General features: G+C 44.2%; 1 protein-coding gene across 1 annotated transcript in view; it reads right to left on the bottom strand.

Moving 5' to 3' along the window:
• LOC142313841 (transmembrane channel-like protein 2-A) overlaps window positions 1-20324 on the bottom strand; it is an 87513-nt gene that overhangs the window by 63763 nt on the left and 3426 nt on the right. Inside the window, exons 4-5 of the mRNA XM_075352430.1 lie at window positions 18163-18244; window positions 14003-14109 (exon numbers count right to left, since the gene is read on the bottom strand). Of these exons, the coding sequence (XP_075208545.1) occupies window positions 14003-14109; window positions 18163-18244 (189 nt within the window). The remainder of the gene's footprint in view (window positions 1-14002; window positions 14110-18162; window positions 18245-20324) is intronic.

The following is a 20324-nucleotide window of genomic DNA, read 5'->3' as shown; positions in this document are numbered from 1 at the left end:
CGCAGTGACGCCGCACGACCCGCCCCCTTAATAAGGAGGCGGGTCGCCGGCCAGAGCGACGGTTGCAGGGCAGGTGAGTGCATGTGAAGCCGGCGTAGCGATAATTTTCGCTACGCCAGCTTTCACAAGATATTGTACCTGCGACAGGGGCGGGGACTATCGCGTGCATCATCGCAGCATCGGCTTGCGATGTCGCAACGTGGAAAGCCCGCCTAAGGGTGCCAATACTTTTCTCTGGCCCATTTTTGGAGTTTTGTGCGAAATGATCAATGATTTCATTTGTGTTTCATTCTCTTTTGTGTTTTTTCATTGCAAGCAAAATAAATGAAGATAATCATACCAAAGAATTTGTGATTGCAATCATTTTCAAGAAGAAACTGAGTATTATCTGACAGAATTGCAGGGGTGCCAATACTTTTGGCCAGCACTGTAGGCCCCATTTGGTGATGTCCATTTGTAGAGTCTCTGTTTGGAAGAAAGTCTTCATGATGGACAGTTGATTTGTTGTGCAAAGGTTAATACATCTTCCTCCAGATTCATTTCTTTCACCAAGTCCACATTTTCCACAATGGTCCCATGTTTGCCATCTCCTACTTTGGCATTCAATGATAATGAGTAAAGTGGGCTTTACACACTACGACATCGCTCAAGTGATCTCGTTGGGGTCACGGATTTTGTGACGCACATCCGGTTGCTTTAGCGATGCCGTTGCGTGTGACACCTATGAGCGATTTTGCATCGTCGCAAAAACGTGCAAAATCGCTCATCGGTGACATTCTCAAATTTCGTTACTGCAGCAGTAACAAAGTTGTTCCTCATTCCTGCGGCAGCACACATCTCGCCGTGTGACACCGCAGGAACGAGGAACCTCACCTTACCTGCGTCCCAGCCACAATGCGGAAGGAAGGAGGTGGGCGGGATGTTACGTCCTGTTCATCTCCGCCCCTCCGCTTCTATTGATCTATTCTATATCATGTCTGCTCTCTATCTGAAACTTAACCTTTCAAAAACTGAACTTCTTCTTTTCCCTCCATCTCCCAACCTTCCTAAACCTGACATCTCCCTCTCTGTGTGGCACAACAATAACTCCTAGGCAGCAAGTAGAGTTGAGCGCGGTTCGTGGTTCGTGGTTCTCCAGTTCATGGTTCCAGTGATTTTGGGGGGGTGTTCTAGATCGAACTAGAACTCCAGCTTTTTGCTAAAGCTCGATAGTTCTAGTTACGTTTGAGAACGGTTCTAGCAGCAACAAGCCAAGCTAATTACTAGCTGGCTTTCCGCTGCAATAGTGTAAGTCACTCTGTGACTCACACTATTATGAAAATTCAGCGTATAGTGTGCGGGAACAGCGCATTCAGATCACTGCTGCTGGGATAATGGCGATCGCCATTTTTTTTTTCCTTGTCTTCCTTCCCTAAGCGCGCGCGTGTAGTCGGGCGGGCCAGCATGTCAGCCAATCCCAGACACACACACAGCTAAGTGGACTTTTAGCCAGAGAAGCAACGGCATGTGTGATAGGATGTCCATGTCACATGTCCCTGTATTATAAAAATGGGTATCTGCCCGTCCGGACGCCATTATCTCTTTTGCGTCTGGGTGTCAGTCACCGCTGGCATAGCTCCTGTCTCCGATACTGCTGTATACGCTCTACACACAGCGCTATACAGAATAGGAATAGAAGTTTCTATAAGCCCTTGTAAGGGCTAATAACAGCAGGCTCAGAGCCATAGGTGACAGTCAGGTCCGTGGAAACAGATTTTAACAGCTACAGAAGATAACAGCGTCTGTGTAGCTAAGCTCAGGGACTTCCTCGCTGCATTTCCCCATTAGGAGGGATAGAAAGTGAGGCTTCCTTTCCTGTACACTGACCCACAACCCTGCCACTGTACCCTCCTGCCCTTTGCACACTCAAGCTCATTGTTACTAAGCCATTATACTAGCAAACACTGAGTAAACTTAGTGGCATCCTAAAAGTGGCTGTTGGACTTCCATTAGTGTCCCACTAGGGCAAATCTATTTGCAGCACCTCTGCATTGCACACTCAAGCTCATTGTTACTAAGCCATTATACTAGCAAACACTGAGGAAACTTAGTGGCATCCTAAAAGTGGCTGTTGGACTTCCATTAGTGTCCCACTAGTGCAAATCTATTTGCAGCACCTCTGCTTTGCACACTCAAGCTCATTGTTACTAAGCCATTATACTAGCAAACACTGAGGAAACTTAGTGGCATCCTAAAAGTGGCTGTTGGACTTCCATTAGTGTCCCACTAGTGCAAAGATATTTGCAGCACCACTACATTGCACACTCAAACTCATTGTTACTAAGCCATTATACTAGCAAACACTGAGGAAACTTAGTGGCATTCTATTTCTAGCACCTCTGCATGACACCCTCCTGCTCTGTTTTTAATAAGCTATAATAATAGCAAAAAATGTTGCCAGTTTGTGGCATACAAATAGTGGCGGTTGTACTCCATTTGTGCCCCACTGGTGCCAAGCTATTTCTAGCACCTCTGCATTACACCCTCCTGCTCTGGTTTTAATAAGCTATAATAATAGCAAAAAATGCTGCCAGTTAGTGGCATACAAATAGTGGCTGTTGTACTCCTTTTGTGCCCCACTGGTGCCAAGCTATTTCCAGCACCTCTGCATTACACCCTCCTGCTCTGTTTTTAATAAGCTATAATAATAGCAAAAAATGCTGCCAGTTAGTGGCATCCAAAAAGTGGCTGTTGTACTCCATTTGTGCCCCACTGGTGCCAAGCTTTTTCTAGCACCTCTGCATTACACCCTCATGCACATTTTGCAACGATATTTTTATAGCAAACTCAGGGAATTCCTTGCTGCATTTCATCATTAGGAGGGATAGAAAGTGAGGCTTCCTTTACTGTCCTGGTACACACAGAACACGGCCACTGTACCCACCTGCCCACTTTTGCCACGCTATTTAATTTGCCCAAAGAGCTGACACTTTTTCTGCCATCCTAAAATTGTCTGGAATACTAAGTTAGTGTTCCTTTGCTGCCAAGCAAGGTACAACATATGTGCATTCTACACTCTTTTCCATTTCTGGAACGCAATTATTAACTGCAGGTAGTCCAGCCAATCTGTTATGAAGGTGCAGGCGTGGATATAATGTTGCCTTCATCCAATTGTGGTTCTCTCGCTGCCTGACAGCTCAACAATACCACCTGTTTCCACTTCCAAAACAAGTGACGACCGGCCAATCACACTCCCGCTTACGGGTAAAGGGGTTGAAGTTCATCGTGAAAAAGCATGTGTGACTGCTGTCCCCACAATCACAGAAGATGAAGAGCACGCAGATGCACTTGATGGGGCAGGCGGTGGTTGCACAGCCCCGCTCGGCCGCATTGTAGCACAGTGAAATTCCCTTTGCGACTTATGCTTCATTTTAAGTCTTGTATTTGGTGGAATCCACAGTATGCAGCAAAACCACGCAACATGAAAAGCACTGTTTGCAGTTGGGTTCATAAATGATTCTTTCACTTTTCCAAAACAAATAATAAGAACCATGCATTAAATTGAAATAGTAGAACAATCTATTCAGTTGCCTACTGCTTGCTAAGCCCTCTGCGTAGCAGCAGTAATTGTGTGTTTTTGTGTGTGTGTGTGTGTATGTGTGTGTGTGTATGTGTGTGTGTGTGTGTGTGTGTGTGTGTGTGTGTGTGTGTGAAGACAACTTACTAGTGGCGCATCACAAGAGCTTCCCAGTTATCTACCTAAACATAGACAAAACACATCACCCACCCTGAATACCCTTGTTAGCTGAAGCCTCACAGATAAGGCAGATGATAACAGTGTGAATGCAAACCACACAGCTCTGCAACACAGTCATGTAAATCTTGAAAAGCAACATTCAATGCAAACATGTGTCGCTGTCCCTCTATGATTTAAACTGTACGTGACAATTTGACAGTGCAGAGGCAGCAAGTGTGATTGTCTATATAGTCGTCCTACCCAGAACAGATATGTGTATTCATAATAAAACAAAGTGTTGCGTGCACGCATTACTGTCTGGGCACAGCCTACCGTACCCGGGTAATGTGATGTCCAGTTGCCATAAATACAGACTTTATGCTCCTATCATGGTTAACAGTATAGACAGCACCGGAAGAATGTTGGTCTGTGGCACAGGATGCTGCTCACTGGCGTTACGGAACTCCTCACCAAACTCCAAAATGACTCCCCTCACAATTGAGCGAAGTGTTTCCGCGGTTGCTCCTTCCTGTGTGCCGATTTACCCCAGCCGCAGCCTAACTCCAGTGTTTCACCAACTGAGTATGCTCTGCCTGACTGTGTCATTCCTGAGGCAAAGTCTTAATTTTTGGCTACAGCGCATGCTCGTTTGGACTGTGCCTTAGTCATTCTGCGACCTGCGGCTCAACACACTTACACAGGGCCCTGGTTCTTGACTCACCCTTGGGAGGCCACTAAAACTAACTGCACCCAACATCAGCCCCAGGTGTCCCCTTACACTGCAGTGGCGGTCCCCACTGACCGCAATACCGAGAGTGGCGTCAAGAAAATACATATAAAGAAGCAACCTAAGTGTGACCAGACTCTTCCTTCACGGGGAGTCCCTGAAGGTAATGCACCAACACAACACCTGTGGGGCTTCACACTGACTGAGGAAAGCCTCTTTGCACAGGTACTGGCACTCCGTGCCGGGTCTATGTCCTGTGTTGTGCCTAGAGAGCATGCTGAAGCGGATAGTCTTTTTTTCAGAAACTGTATTTCATGCTACTGAGCATGCTCAGGCACTTACTGCATCAGAGGCTAGGTCGGGTAATGAACTCTTTGGCCCTGCCCCTGATGTGGGGAGCCCATATATTCCACAGGGCATCAGGTGTCCTGACAATTTGGCCAGGCCACTCCCAACAGGCTTGCAGAGGGCCGCCTCTATGACTTGTCACCTCATTGTTGTTGGTCAGACGATGACTGTTGAGGTGTTTTGGTTGTGGCAGCCATGAGGTCATCATTCAAGTGGCGGTTCAAAATAGGACGCTAGTTATGCCACTCATGACATGTCACTCTGCTTTTGTCTCCAGGAGGTGCATTGTGGTCCACCTTGGTTTCGGGCGGACCCAGGTTATAAAAGGGGCTGGAGCCAAGAAGAAGGTGCCCAGTCTTCTATTATGCTCCGAAAGAGCACACCTCCATGTGTTGAACCCATTGCGGCTTTAGGCCAGAGGTAGGAAGGGATGGGTCATCGATGCAGGCCGCCACCACAGTTGGTAACGCAGAACGTTTAACCCCTTCAGCCCCGGGGCACTTTCCGTTTTTGCGTTTTTGTTTTTTGCTCCCCTTCTTCCGAGAGCCGTAACTTTTTTATTTTTCCGTCAATCTTGCCATATGAGGGCTTGTTTTTTGCGGGACAAGTTGTACTTTTAAATGAAACCATAAGTTTTACCATATGGTGTACTGGAAAGCAGCAAAAAATTCCAAGTGTGGAAAAATTGCAAAAAAAGTGTGATCGCACAATAGTTTTTGGGATGTTTTATTCACCATGTTCAATATATGGTAAAACTGATGTGTGGGTATGATGCCTGAGGTCGGTGCGAGTTTGTAGACACCAAACATGTATAGGTTTACTTGTATCTAAGGGGTTAAAAAAATTCACAAGCTTGTCCAATAAAAGTGGCGTACGTTTTACGCCATTTTCCGAAACCCGTAGAGTTCTCATTTTTTGGGATCTTTGGCTCAGTGACGGCTTATTTTTTGTCTCGAGCTGATGTTTCTAATGGTAGCATTTTTGCGCAGATGCTACGTTTTGATCGCCTGTTATTGCATTTTGCGTAAAACTTGCGGCGACCAAAAAACGTAATTTTGGCGTTTGGAATTTTTTTGCCACTACGCCGTTTACCAATCAGATTAATTGATTTTATATTTTGATAGATCGGGCATTTCTAAACGCGGCGATACCAAATATGTGTATATTTATTTTTTTTTTAACCCTTTAGTTTTCAGTGGGGGGAAAGGGGGGTGATTTGAACTTTTAGGTTTTTTGTTTTTTTTTTAATTTTTTAAAACTTTTTTTTTACTTTTTTTTTTATTTTACTAGTCCCCCTAGGGGGCTATAGCGATCAGCAATCTGATTGCTGATCGCTATCTGCTTATCACAGCTATACCGCTTTAAACAGCAGAAATAGTCACTTTCTTTTTTCCTCTGCTCCGTGCCGAGGAAAAAGGAAAGTGAAACTTAGTAGCAGCAGGCGTCATCACATGACCCTGTGCTACGATGGCAACCACCGAACGTCGCGTGATCACTCACGTGACGTCCGGAGGGGGCGGCGGTAAGTAAAAAACATGGCCGCGTGCATATAGATCTCGCTGCCAGACTTTGGCAGCGAGATCTAAGGGGTTAATGTTCCGGGTGGAATGCGATTCCACTCGGAACATGTAGGCACACATGTCGGCTGTTGAAAACAGCTGATATGTGTGCCGATCCACGCCGCCTGCCCGCGGCAGGGGGCGGGGCTTACCGGGACACGATCCATGACGGAAAGATCCGTCCATGGTCGTGAAGGGGTTAAGAACAGCTCCTGTCCTACCAGTCCTGCTAGTGCAGCCCAGTGGCATAAACAGGCCTGCTGCTGCTGATGAGCCTGCTGTCCACAGGTGTGTCCCCTACGCACACGGACAGGATAATCAATGGCCCCTGTGTTGTTAACAGGGAGTTCCAGGGCTGGGTGGTCGTGTGGACCCTGTCACGCTAACAGGGCTCCAAGTCTTCAGATCCGAGTTGCGTCTAACTCAGTTGAGGCTACTATTTGTTTGAGAGTCAACCTGCTCTGTATCCTCCACCTAACCTTCCAGTTGCCAACCTCTCCTTTTCCATCTGTGAGAACGGTGGACACCGAATGGCGATTGGGATATCTAGCTTTCTCTTTCTTTTCTTCTTAACATTATTTATATAGCGGTAACATAGTATATACCACCTTATCCAAATCTGCCAGTCCCACCATACCAGATGTTGTTTCATCAGCAAATGTTAATGTTGCTTAACCATCAAACCCACGGACACAAACTTTTTTACCCTTTCCAACACATCTGTTCCCCTTTCCACCAGCATCTGTCCTTTTTCAACTCAGTTTGTATATGACCAAAAATGCAACTCTGCAGAGACACCGTACTCAACGCCGTCTCAGCACAGCAGCCAGCCCTCAGTCCCTCAGATGTAGACAAGTAAAAGACCATTTCCTCCTATCGATGAAAAAGCATTAAGATTCACTCTGTGCACCACTGGTGTTTAGTGGAAAAGCAGATGTAAGATTGCGTAACACCTTCTGCTGATACTCCTGCATACGTGCGTCCCTTTCTATGGCAGGAGTTATTTCGCAAAATTTTGTGTTGTACCGGGGATCTCGTACAATCCAAGGGTCATGTTGTAGGTAGTGCACCAAGAAGGCGCTCATGTGTCTTGAGCATCCAGGAGGACCAAGTCCGTGGTGTGTTGGTGGCGGAGAGGTGAGAATCGTGCCTCCTTCCTCTGCCCTCTCCCCACAACCTCGCACAACCAAAATGTGAGCAAGCTCTCACTCATCTGCTGAGTCTTCCATGCCCATCGCCAGTTTGTCCTCCATTTCTTCCTGGGCTCCTGCACCTTCCTCAACTGTTTTGCTGATACTATGCTCCCTTGATAATCCCTCTCCCCCACCGTACCATGACTGCCGCTAAGGTGCCGCTGACCGTCAGGACCTTGTAGATCTTGTTATCCCTTCCGCATATGACTCCTCCAGTACTTCCTCCCTTCCTCTTGGACCAACACCTGACTCCGAATAATACTTACAGTGTGCTCCATCATGTAGATGACCAAAATTGTCACGTTGAGAATGTCATCGCCAGTGTTAAACATCTTCGTCGATATTTGTAAACTGTGTAGAACGGTGCATATGTCCATGATCTGACACCACTCCAGCAGCGTGATCTGCACGACCTCTGGATCAAGTTAGCCCAGGGTATATGTCATAACGTATTTCAGCTGGGGTCTGCAATGCTGCCACAGACGCTGCAACATGTGCAGATTAAAATTCCTGCGTGTCGAAACATCGCATTTCTGACGTTTAACCGCCAGACCTTAAGACTTCAGGAGCGATGAAAGTTGTTGAGCTACTGGGTGCGAACGATGGAAGTGAGCACATAGTGAGCGTGCCCGCTGTACAAGGCCATGTATGCTGGGATGTTGTTTTTAAAATTGCTGGAGAATCAGATTAAACACGTGAGCCATACAAGTCACGTGTGTCACATTGGCCTGGCGAAGGCATGCTGCCATGTTTGCATCATTGCCGCACACGGCTGTTAGGTCACCACCATAGTCCGCTACGTCAATTTGTACTCCTGTCGCAAGGTGACAACGTGTTCCTTTCGTGCATAGTGCTGATTATGGGAGAGGAGTCGACGCCAGCGGCGCAAGTGGACGCAGGTTATGCTCACCCACTGGGATGCGTTACCTTGACATATGCAGAACCAATGGCTGAATGCAAGTGGTGAGTATCTCACAGATGAAGTACCATCATTCAGCTACAACCAATGGGAAGACACAACACCCTTTTTTAGGCCCCTCCTGTCTGAAGACCACTGCCAGACATAGCTATGAACCTCTGGTTACTGTTACCCCCAGTTTAGTTTTATGAGTTTGTGTGCTTGTTACCTGACTACTTTTCCTGCTTGCTGTTTAGGTACCTCGTTGGCCGATTTGCATTTCACCTCTGCTTGTTTTCTGATTAAGTCCTGTCCCTCCCATTCTGTTCCTCTTCCTCAATTAATGTTTTGACTACTATTCTCTGGAACTGCAGCCTTCCACAGGTATTGATCAACTTGGGCCCTGTGTCATTCAACATCACTGTATAGGGATTAAAGGGTTTCAGGGTTCTGGGTGTCCAACTTGGTGAGTGGGTTCCCTCTAGCCTATCCTTTACAGCCCGTCTGAGTGTGTCGATCCAGGCAGGCGTTACACCGTGCCCTCGACAGAAGGACATGTAGGCTGGGATAGTGTTTTAAAAATTGCTGGAGATTCGGATTCAACACGTGAGCCATACAAGGCACGTGTGTCACATTGTCCTGAAGAAGGGCCGCAGACTGTTTAGCATCATTGTCACACCCGGCATTCCCAGGCTGCTGGTTGAGGGGAGACAACCATTGATGAAACTCGGTCTCACTCTACAGAGCTAACCGTCCACAAGTCCTCAGCGGTGTCTCACATTTCCCCTACATTTCAAAGTAAACATTTGACCGCCTGATGGCCTTGAGCTCTGCTGCCAGCATAGTAAGGAGGTGTGTGGGATTCCTTGGGCGCAGTTACAAGGAAGGGTGGCCTGACCACACAGGGTTTGGGCTGAGGTGCAGGAACAACACAAGGTTGATGAGGCAGAAGCAGTGGAGGAACTTGTACATGCAGAGGAGTGATTGAAACACACAACTCGTGGGGACGGAAAGACTTGTACAGCAGACACTTCTCCATCTATCACCATAGTTACCCAGTGCCCAGTCAGCGACATGTAATGCCCCTGTCCATGCTTACTGTTACAAGTATCTGTGGTGAAATGCACCCTGTCACACACAGAGTTTCTCAAGGAAGCGGTGATGTTGTGTGCGACCTGCTGTGTTAGCGCGGGCACCCCTTTTTTGGAGTAGGAGTGGCAAATGGCCATCGACTCTTGGGGCACTACAATGGGCATAAGGTCTCGAAAATCCTCGGTGACAAAAGGGTGTAAAGGCAGCCTTTCTGTAGCCAACAAGTTTGAGATGCAGAAACTAAACCTCTTAGGCATGTCATGCACTTCGAAAATCATGTAAAAAACAGCGAGGGGACTCCAACCACAGTCTCCCTCGTTGCCACTAATTGGGCCACACACACACCCCACTTGACTGTCATCAGTTGATCCCCCTTTTTAAAATGAAAAAGATGCTTTGCATGAAGCACTCTCAAAAATACGCGTGCCTTTTGCCTCCCCTGGATGACCCAGGGGAAGAAAAGTCCTCTGAGAGCCATGACTTGTTCATTTTGGTTCTTTTAGAAACACAGCGAGGGGACTCCAACCACAGTCTCCCTCGTTGCCACTAATTGGGCCACACACACCCCACTTGACTGTCATCAGTTGATCCCCCTTTTTAAAATGAAAAAGATGCTTTGCATGAAGCACTCTCAAAAATACGCGTGCCTTTTGCCTCCCCTGGATGACCCAGGGGAAGAAAAGTCCTCTGAGAGCCATGACTTGTTCATTTTGGTTCTTTTAGAAACACAGCGAGGGGACTCCAACCACAGTCTCCCTCGTTTCCACTAATTGGGCCACACACACCCCACTTGATTGTCATCAGTTGATCCCCCTTTTCAAAATGAAAAAGATGCTTTGCATGAAGCACTCTCAAAAATACGCGCGCCTTTCGCCTCCCCTGGCTGACCCAGGGGAAGAAAAGTCCTCTGAGAGCCATGACTTGTTCATCTTGGTTCTTTTAGAAACACAGCGAGGGGACTCCAACCACAGTCTCCCTCGTTTCCACTAATTGGGCCACACACACCCCACTTGACTGTCATCAGTTGATCCCCCTTTTCAAGATGAAAAAGATGCTTTGCATGAAGCACTCTCAAAAATACGTGTGCCTTTCACCTCCCCTGGATGACCCAGGGGAAGAAAAGTCCTCTGAGAGCCATGACTTGTTCATCTTGGTTCTTTTAGAAACACAGCGAGGGGACTCCAACCACAGTCTCCCTCATTTCCACTAATTGGGCCACACACACCCCACTTGACTGTCATCAGTTGATCCCCCTTTTCAAAATGAAAAAGATGCTTTGCATGAAGCACTCTCAAAAATACGCGTGCCTTTCGCCTCCCCTGGATGACCCAGGGGAAGAAAAGTCCTCTGAGAGCCATGACTTGTTCATCTTGGTTCTTTTAGAAACACAGCGAGGGGACTCCAACCACAGTCTCCCTCGTTTCCACTAATTGGGCCACACACACCCCACTTGACTGTCATCAGTTGATCCCCCTTTTCAAAATGAAACAGATGCTTTGCATGAAGCACTCTCAAAAATACGCGTGCCTTTCGCCTCCCCTGGATGACCCAGGGGAAGAAAAGTCCTCTGAGAGCCATGTCCACATTGTCAGTGGACAGACGCGTGTGCTTATCTGCCAGCAGAACCCCAGCAGCACTGAAGACAGGTTCCGAGATAACGCAGCTGCAGGACACGACAAGATCCCCAAGGTGTACGTGGCGAGCTCAGGCAATATATCCAGTTTGGAAGCCTAAAATGAGCAGGGCTCAAGTTGCACAGTATTGGCATCGATGTTTCCTTGCATATATTCATATATCTGTGTCTCCTCCTCTTTTTCCTTGTCCAGTTCTTTTGTTTTCGCATGAGTATATGTCCTTGTCACTTTCCCATGTGTTTGTGTTGTGTTGTGAGTTGTCTGTCACCTTTTGGACACCTTTGAGGGTGTTTTCTAGGTGTTTTTATGTGTTTGTGATTGCCTCCCATTGTTTCCTATGCGGTTCGAGTGGTTCGCCGAACCGGTTCGCCGAACCGAACTCGAACGAGACCTCCGTTCGGCGAACCGAACTCGGGCCGAACCGCAACCGGTTCGCTCATCTCTAGATATTACATTGAGGTCAGGAGCCTGGTTGTACAGTAGGGACCAAACATATAAAGATGTTTTTTGTATATGTGATTAGTGGTGGTTTGGTACTCACATGGTAAGAGAGGGGCAGCTTAGGGACCTTTTGGAATGATCAATGGTGAGCGATGGAGCCATTTGCGCTGATTAGGGTGCCGACCTCCACAAGCAGGTAGGGCGGTTCTTTAGGGGCAGTAGCAGGGCAACTGAAATATTAGATTGATCCGGTCCAGCAGCCCTGTATACCTACGGTGCTTTTCCCTAATCTGTCCTTAGTGTGTGGTACTTTTAAGGGGAGTGTTTTTTGTTTACTTGCCCGATTACAGTTTTAATGCATATTTAATAAATTGATATTTTAGGAATTTTGCTCTTTGTTAACTCTTTACCTGGAATTCCTGGTTTATTCCTACACAGTTAGCTTCAGCAACAGATACCAATACAAAAAGCATGGCAAATCATTGTCATCAGTAGAAACATATCCAGTATGGATTCCATACACTCGAGGTGAGGTGGATCCTCTAAGCCCCAGGAGTCAGTACTCATGGTGAGCAGTATATGTTCCTCTTTATACCAGCCCAATATTCCTCCTCAGCAGCAATCCTATTTGATGAAATTATTTGTCAAAGCAGGAACAAATATTTCCCAGTATCCGATGAGGACTATGGATTTGTTTTCAGCCCTGGTTCATATTTCTAGGAGGATCTGAATATATTATTCTTTGAATAAAGTCAGGATCATTTATTTTACATCCAAACGCTGAGGTATTGAGGCTCTGGATGCTCCAGCTGCTGTAATTTCTTTCTATATACCTTGTGTGTGTTTATATATACCTTGTAATGAGTGTGGCTGTGTAGGACATACCAGATTTCCCCTTGGTTTATAGATGAACCTGGTCCCATCCAGTCACATTAGTTTCCTGCATAATTGGCTGAGCAGGGTCTTTATCTCCTTCATAGCTGGGCTCTGCATGCATCTTTTCTGCATGTCTCCTCCATGGAGGTCTCATCCTCTGATGGCACAATTTTGAATGAAGGGTTTTTTGTTTCAAGGTTCCTTTGATACCATTGGTAGTTTCTGTGATTTCATTGTCTGGGGTCTTTCTATGGGATTTTGGTTGGTGTTGGATCTAGGCCTGGAGTCTCTGTTTAGTAGGATGTCCTTCATCACTTTGGCTAGAAGGATGACCCCTTGCTTGTAGATGTGCTTGCTGTCATACAGGTGACATGGAGGGGTGTTTATGAACTTAATTTCTGAACATATGGTTTGATTTCTTTGCCTGTCTGAATTGGATGGGTTGTTATCAACATCTGGTAGGAATTTTAATAGCACCTTTAGAAATATATTTACTTAAATTGGTGATATGGTTAATACTTATTTCATCTGCTGTACATAGTGTGGGACTGCGGGAAATGTCCACAACAATTCTGCTAGAAAACACAGGAACATAAGAAGTGACAGACTTGTCATAAGTCATGTGGATTTTGGAATAAATTTGTTTGTCAATTTGGTGCTATTGATGGGGCAAAATAAAAAAAAATGACACTCACCTGCCCCTGGTAACGTTTGATTGGACCCTTGGCATGCCTGGAGCAACCTGACCTCCTGTAATGTGACTACTGCAGCTTAAGTTTAGCTACAGCTATCGCATAGGACAGTCATCACATGTGGTTGAGTAATACATAGACAAAAAGGGACATCAGAAGTGATTGGAAAAGTAAGTAGGATGTTAATTTTTTATTTTAAACTTTTCTTTTTCTTTTTTTTAGCAGTTGCCAGTTTTGAAGCAGATCCAAAGGTATACCAGCGCAAAATCAACCAAAAAAGTTTGAAGTAGATTTTGGCTTTCGTCGTTGAATTCAATAACAAAATCAGCTACTGTTCTGCAACTTACTGTAAATATACATGCTGCTGATTTCAAGTTCAGCATGTCAATTTTTTTTTTTACCATACGTTTCATTTTTATATATTTCACTGACATCACAGTTTAGTTAAAGGGTATTCCTATCTCCAAGATCCTATTCTAATTTCACTATTTCGCTTACCTCATGTGCAGCGCATTGCAGCATCTTTGGTATCCATGGATACGACCATACAGTACATATAGTCACAGTTAGTTAATTAGATGCTAGTGGTCATAATCATGGATACCTAAGGTCCTTGAATGCCCTGAGCATGAGGTAAGTGACATAGTGAATCAGAAACTATACTACATTTCTAATTGGAGGCATTTGCTATTATTATTATTATTACTACACCTACTACATATTGGGATAGGATCTTGGAGATGGGAATAGCCCTTTAATTATCTATTTATTTAAACAGATATTGAACATTTAACTGAGCATACTTTGCTATTTAACAAGTGCCTTACCTCAGGAATGACAACCAGTCCAAGCACCATACATAAGAGAATTAAGTTTACACCATACATCCACCTAAGGAATATGAAATAAGATGCCACAGACGATCCAAAATGACCTTTAATTAAAAAGAAAGCATTGCAATCACAATTTTAATTCATCTAAATTGACTAGATTCGCATTAACATTTATGTTTGAGGTTATATCTAACATGGTTTCATTTTTAAGGTTTATTTCACTAATGAAGACTAATAACTATTGATATGCAAACTAAAAATAGAAGACTTTTATTAATTGATTTATAGCCTGAAGGGGTTGTTCCATAGCTTCCAAATGTCCCGCATGCAGTGGGACTGTCCCGATTGCAGGGCTCAGTCCTGCTGTCTCAGCAGTCAGGGTTTTTTTTCCGACTTCCTCACTCTTCGCCGGCTATATAGCTCCTTCCTCCTTTTGGTGGCGAGACTAACATAAATTAAATAAGGTCTAGTTACAAGCCACAGCCCACATTGAGGAAAATAGAAGAATTTGGTAATCTTGAGCTGTATTTCAGGCAGTTAACCCAGAGTCAGCTAATACAGGTAAAAAGAAATACATCTGTACATAGCAATGTATTTCTATATCCCTGTGAGGTGAGGAAAAACTCCGATTTTTTTGTTCCTATAAAACTGCTGAAAATAATGAGAATCAATTATGAATTTTTCTTATTCATTATCTAGATACAAAATTAAAGCCTTTTTTGTACTGTAAAAACCACATTAAAAATGTGGCTTGAATCTGCAACAAAAATGCAGAAAATAGGGGGAAAAGGCATTAGAAAAGCAGCAATAGTGCAATAACCAGAGAGGATTAATATTGTGTAGTTTGGGATGGACACTTGCAGAAAACAATAAACAGTATTTATGCAACATGTGAACACAGTCTTACAGACACAAAAAGCCAGATATTGTAAGCTGAAGTTTACATCAAAATAAAAAAGTTCTGGCTACTATGAATGAATAAACAAAAAATAATTAAGTAGGTCCCAACTAGAGATGAGCATGATGCACAGATTATGTCACACAGCCCTGGATAATCAAAAGGTAAGAGATTTGTAGCCTCCCATCCAGCTGCAGGGTACCACTGACCTATATGCTGTACCAGAGTCCTGTGAATCGATCCACTCATTTCTAGTCTCAGCTATTCTGGTTACAGAAGGACAGTCCCAGATTTGGATCCATACCCTGCAGTCCTGCGCGTCTGCTGTGAATGTCACTGTGAAATGGGTATGGCTTGGAGTGCAGCTAGAGGCGTGGTCAAAATTTGCTGTGGCCGGTTGCAGCACTGCATCAAACATCTCCTATACTTTGTGACCTCAGCTCTGACAGGCTAAATCACATAGCAGAATGTAAGTTCCATTCTTAATGTAATCAAATGAGTGTCTCATACTCAGTCTCATAAACTTATATTGAGGAAAAGACTAGCGATGGACAAATTTGTAGATGTTCAGGTTCGGGGGGTCCAGCCAGATATAAAAAAAAGTCCAATTTGGGGACCCGAACTGTGTGCTGTAAAATGGTATTAGTAGGAGCTAGAGGGATTAGAGTAGGACAGTTATACTTATCAAGTCTCCTGTGCGGCTGTTACACTACTTCTGGGTCCACTCATTAACCCTCATGCATGTTCACTACTTCCCCAGCCCACTCTCTGTGACAGCGTCTGTGATTGCTTGCAGTCAGACTGCCAGTGTGCTGGCATCTGTGATTGGTTGTGCAGAGTAAAAATAAATAATTGACAAAAATAGTGTCCGTCACCCATATATTGATACCCAGTTCATATAAAAGAGACAGCTACAGGCTGCAGCCCCCAGCTGTGCACATTATCTTGTCTGTTTCTCTAAATACGGTATGAGGGGACCCCATTTTAAAAAAATAATTTATAAAAACAAAGTTCGGTGGTCCCGCCAAGACAAGATAAAGTGGACATCTGGGGACTGGTATTCTCAGGCTGGGGAGGCCGATGGTTATTGGGCCACCCCAGCCTGAAAATAGTAGCACGCAGCCTCCCCAGAATTGTCATATCCCTTGGATGCAACAGTTCCGATGCTTTACCTGGTCATCCCAATTGCCCTGGTGAGGTAGCAGTTGGGGTATTAAAAGGGGCTACTGTCAGCTGTCATCAAGCCCAAGGTTAGTGATGGATATGGGTCTATGAGATCCCCATTACTAACACTATAAGTCAAAAAAATAAACACAAAACACAGAGAAAAGTCCTTTTTTTTAAAAAATCTCTTTCTCCAATTTATTAACCCCCAAAACACCCTGCAGGTCTGATGCTACATCTGAGGATGTAGTGTGTGGTCACATTAGAAAATGTGACCGCTCAATGCATCTTCAGAAACACACTGAGCCGCAGCTGTGAGCAGTGACATCACACATTCCCCCAGTATTCCAGCTGTGACCTCAGGTAAACTGACGCATGCGGTTTTGGTGCATTTTTTTGCCAGGAGATGCAGTTATAGTGTAGACATGTTGAACCAAATACTCAATGTGCACACATTGCCTAATCTGGTAGTCCGACATTGAGTTGAATGACTTCACCTGAAGTTAAGTCACTGAGTTCAATGAGTTCACCTCAGGTCAATTCACCTGAGATCACATCTATGGTACTGTAGGAACCTCCAGCGGTGACCTCAGGTGAACTCTGATGTCCCCACTCACAGCTGCGGCTCGGTCAGTGTGTCTCTGAAGCTGCAGTGAGCGGTCAGGTTTTCTAATGGAATCATGCACTGGGATATCAGATGTAGCAGAGTCAGGATCATCATGTGACTTTGTGTTTGTAGATTACGTTTGACCTACAGGGGTGTTTTGGAGGTTAATAAATCGGAGAAAGGCGTTTTTTCTTAATAAAACATTTTTCTCTTTGTTTTGGGTTTATTTATTTTTGCCTACAGGGTAAGTGATGGAGAGGTCTCATAGACCCCTCCCCATTACTAACCTTGGACTTGATGAGAGCTGGAATTTTTTGACCAAACACAGTTGTAATTAACCCCTTATATTACCCCAATTATCAATGCTCCCAGGCAATCGAGATGAGCCAGGTAAAGTGCCGGAATTGTCCCATCTAATTGGTTTGATAAATTTGGGGAAGCTGTGGGCTGCTATTTCTAGGCTGGGGGAAACGAAAAAAATGGGTCTCCCCGCATGAGAATATGATCCCCCAGCTGTCCACTTTATCTTGGCTGGGTATCAAAATTGGGGGGACCTCACTCCATATTTTAAAATTTTTTATTTAAATAATTAAAAAAAAGCCACGTGGGGTCCCTCATATTTTGATACCCAGCCAAGAAAACCCACACGGTTGGGGGCTGCAGCATGTAGACATCTGCCGTATCATTATATGGGGGACCTTACGCCATTTTTTTGCAATTATTTATTTATTTTTGTACTCCACATCCAATCAGATATTGGCACACCAGCAGTATGACTGCAACCAATCACAGATGCTATTAGAAAAGGTGGGCAGGGGAAGCAGTGAATATGCATGAGAGTTAATGATCGGACCCAGAAGTAGTGTGACAGCTGCGCAGGAGATTCGGTAAGTATGATTCGCCTCTTTTAATCTCTATTTTGCTTTCTTTCAATTTTTTTGTTTTATTTTTATCCAGATGGCCGGACCCGAAAAGTAATACGGACTTCCCTGAGAAGTCTATGTTTGCGGGTCTGTGCATGGATAGTAGGTGTCCGATACAGACCCTAAACTTTACAGTTTGGGTTCGCCCATCAATAGAAGCAACCTTCAGTCCACAAAGAAGATACTGTGAGAGCTGGTAGGTCACAGTTATGATTATGAGATGCAGGACAGAACTGGAATAGTGCTGAAAATGGCAGAAGACAGTGACCAATAAGTAATTTAATACACACATTTTAAACACATTACTAATTGCTAACACAGGAAGCAATTAAAAAGTGGGAGTGGTTCTTTAAATTTTTCTGCAAAATATTGCAGTCCAAAATTCACATGATTTTGTGCATTTACTTTTTTTAATAATTGCTACAAATACTGTAATATCAAGATAGCTCTTCTAAAGTAATGGAAGTCTAGTTAATCCTTCATAACCTTAACATTTCTCTTATTATCTGTTACTAATAAATAATTTGCAAAATAATATTGCTGAATAATAAAATACACTTACTTTCAATTTCTTTAATCTTCATTTCCCATGGTATACAGGCCGTTTTAAAATTTTCAAAATCTCTTTTGAACTTCATCCATTTCTGTAGTTATGTAGTCAATATTAAAAAACAAAATTGTAAATTTAGTTAAATGTTTGTAAAATCATTTGGAAATCATATTAAGGGCACTGCATTCTCATGCTTGTTCCACATGTTCTCCAATAGCAATACCTAGCCTCATTGCAGGGTCTCCTTACCTGAGCTAACTGCCTTAGGCCCCCTTCACACGTCCGTGAAAATCACGCACGTGTTTCACGGATGTGTCAAAGGTGCGTTTTCCCTTCCGTGAGCCGTGTTTATGGCACTACGTGTGTTCTCCATGTGTTATCCGTGATAACACACGGAGAACGGAACTTTCTGCTCACCTGTCCCTGGCGTCGTAGTCCGTGGTGCTGAACTTCGGTCTACAGCCCTGCCGACTCCCCGCTGCTGCTGCTGCCGGCTGCAGTGAAGTGGTCAGTCCAGAGGAGAGAGCAACAGACTGAAAATGGGACTGATTGACAGCAAAGCGGATAAATTTATAGTGAGCTGGAAAAATGGGAAAGTGGAGATAGGCATTCCATGGAGGCAACAACTGAGCAAAGGGACTCCACCCTGAAGCAGTAAATTTGCACACACTTGTTCAGTAATTTTAGGTCCAGAAAGAAATAAACTGAATTGTCATTCTTGGGGACTACAAAAAAGTTTGAATAAATAAAACTTTAAACTGTTCCTGGGTAAGATCACTGACCTCTGACTGGAAAAGAGAGGAAATAGTTTTGAAAAAAATGACTGTCAATGAGGGTATCCGTAGAGGACATGATACAACAAAACAATCTCTTGGAGGAATAGAGAATTCTTTCTACGGGTGGGGTTATTTCTATGACCAAATCGATGTTTACTGCAGAGTGCTACACTTCGCAGAACAGGAGGAGGTGACAGCCCACCTATATAGGGATCCCAGGGCTACCCTGCCCTGTGCAGGAAAACTTGTTGCTTCTGGTCTATGAAGACTTGTTAGAATAGTTGCATTAATGCCAGGAATGAGTTGGCTTGAAGAATGGTCTCTTCTTTTTTTGAGGGATGGAAGGTCTTTTTTGGCAGATAGACTGGAACTAATGAAAGGGAAGAGACTGATGAGGCTTTTGGTCGAATGAAGATCAAGTAGATCTTGTCTGTGGAAGCAGGGTGCCAGGCTCTGGGGGGAAATTTTGGCAGGATACTAAGAGCGAGGACCATCTGCAACTGTAATCAAATTCTAACTGCATTTGAAGAAGAAAAGGTATTGCAAACCAGATGAGAGAGGATACAGACTGACCCCTTGCAGAACTGGGCTCTCCGTCTTTTGAATTATGAAAACAGAGTGGACCATCCACATCTATTACCCTATATAAGTAAACAATAGAAGAATATTATAGAAAATAGAAAATATATAATTGGCAGAAAGTGGTCTGGTGACTCCAGACCAGTATCTGCCTCTTACATGACACTAAGCTAAACCTAGTAGCTTAGTTGCCAACAAGCGAGTGTAGCCGCTGAGGAGGAGTCAACTTTTTTTCTTAAGGTTGTAAATGCTAGTGCCAGCCTCTTGGTGGTATCAGCATGCATCCATGGTTTCTGGTGTCCCCCAATGAAGTGCCCAAGGAAGGGATATTACTATCTGATAAAATGATGAGATGCTAGGATATGCCATCACTTTATGAATTATGAAGGTCCCACATAATAGAATTGTACATATAGTGGCACGGCTTCCCCTATTTTGACTTTGTCTATGTAGCTTTTCACATAGCGAGGTGTACTACTAGAGAGAAGACCTGATTGGGTATATTTTGTAACTGTAGGATGGCCTTCATACTATTTTGATCAAAAGAGTGTCCAACTAAGTACCCTATGTGATTTACATTTACTGTTACTAATTATTAATTTAATTAATACAAGGTATTTGCTTCTTTGTTTTTATATTACAGTTTTTTGTGTTAATGACCACAGTATGAGTGTCACCTACATTGCACTAATACCAACATACTGTATGTTCCTTGCCATATTTTGGGGATTTTCTATATTCAGCATAAATTCTCGCCAATGACTTTATTTACTCGTTATAGAGGGTGGCATGGCACCCATGTGCAGGGAAAGTCTGTGA

This window comes from Anomaloglossus baeobatrachus, chromosome 1 (genome assembly GCF_048569485.1).
Source record: "Anomaloglossus baeobatrachus isolate aAnoBae1 chromosome 1, aAnoBae1.hap1, whole genome shotgun sequence".
In the NCBI taxonomy this organism is placed as follows: domain Eukaryota; kingdom Metazoa; phylum Chordata; class Amphibia; order Anura; family Aromobatidae; genus Anomaloglossus; species Anomaloglossus baeobatrachus.
Note: the sequence above shows the minus strand (reverse complement) of the source record. Positions and strands in the feature narration are given on the sequence as shown.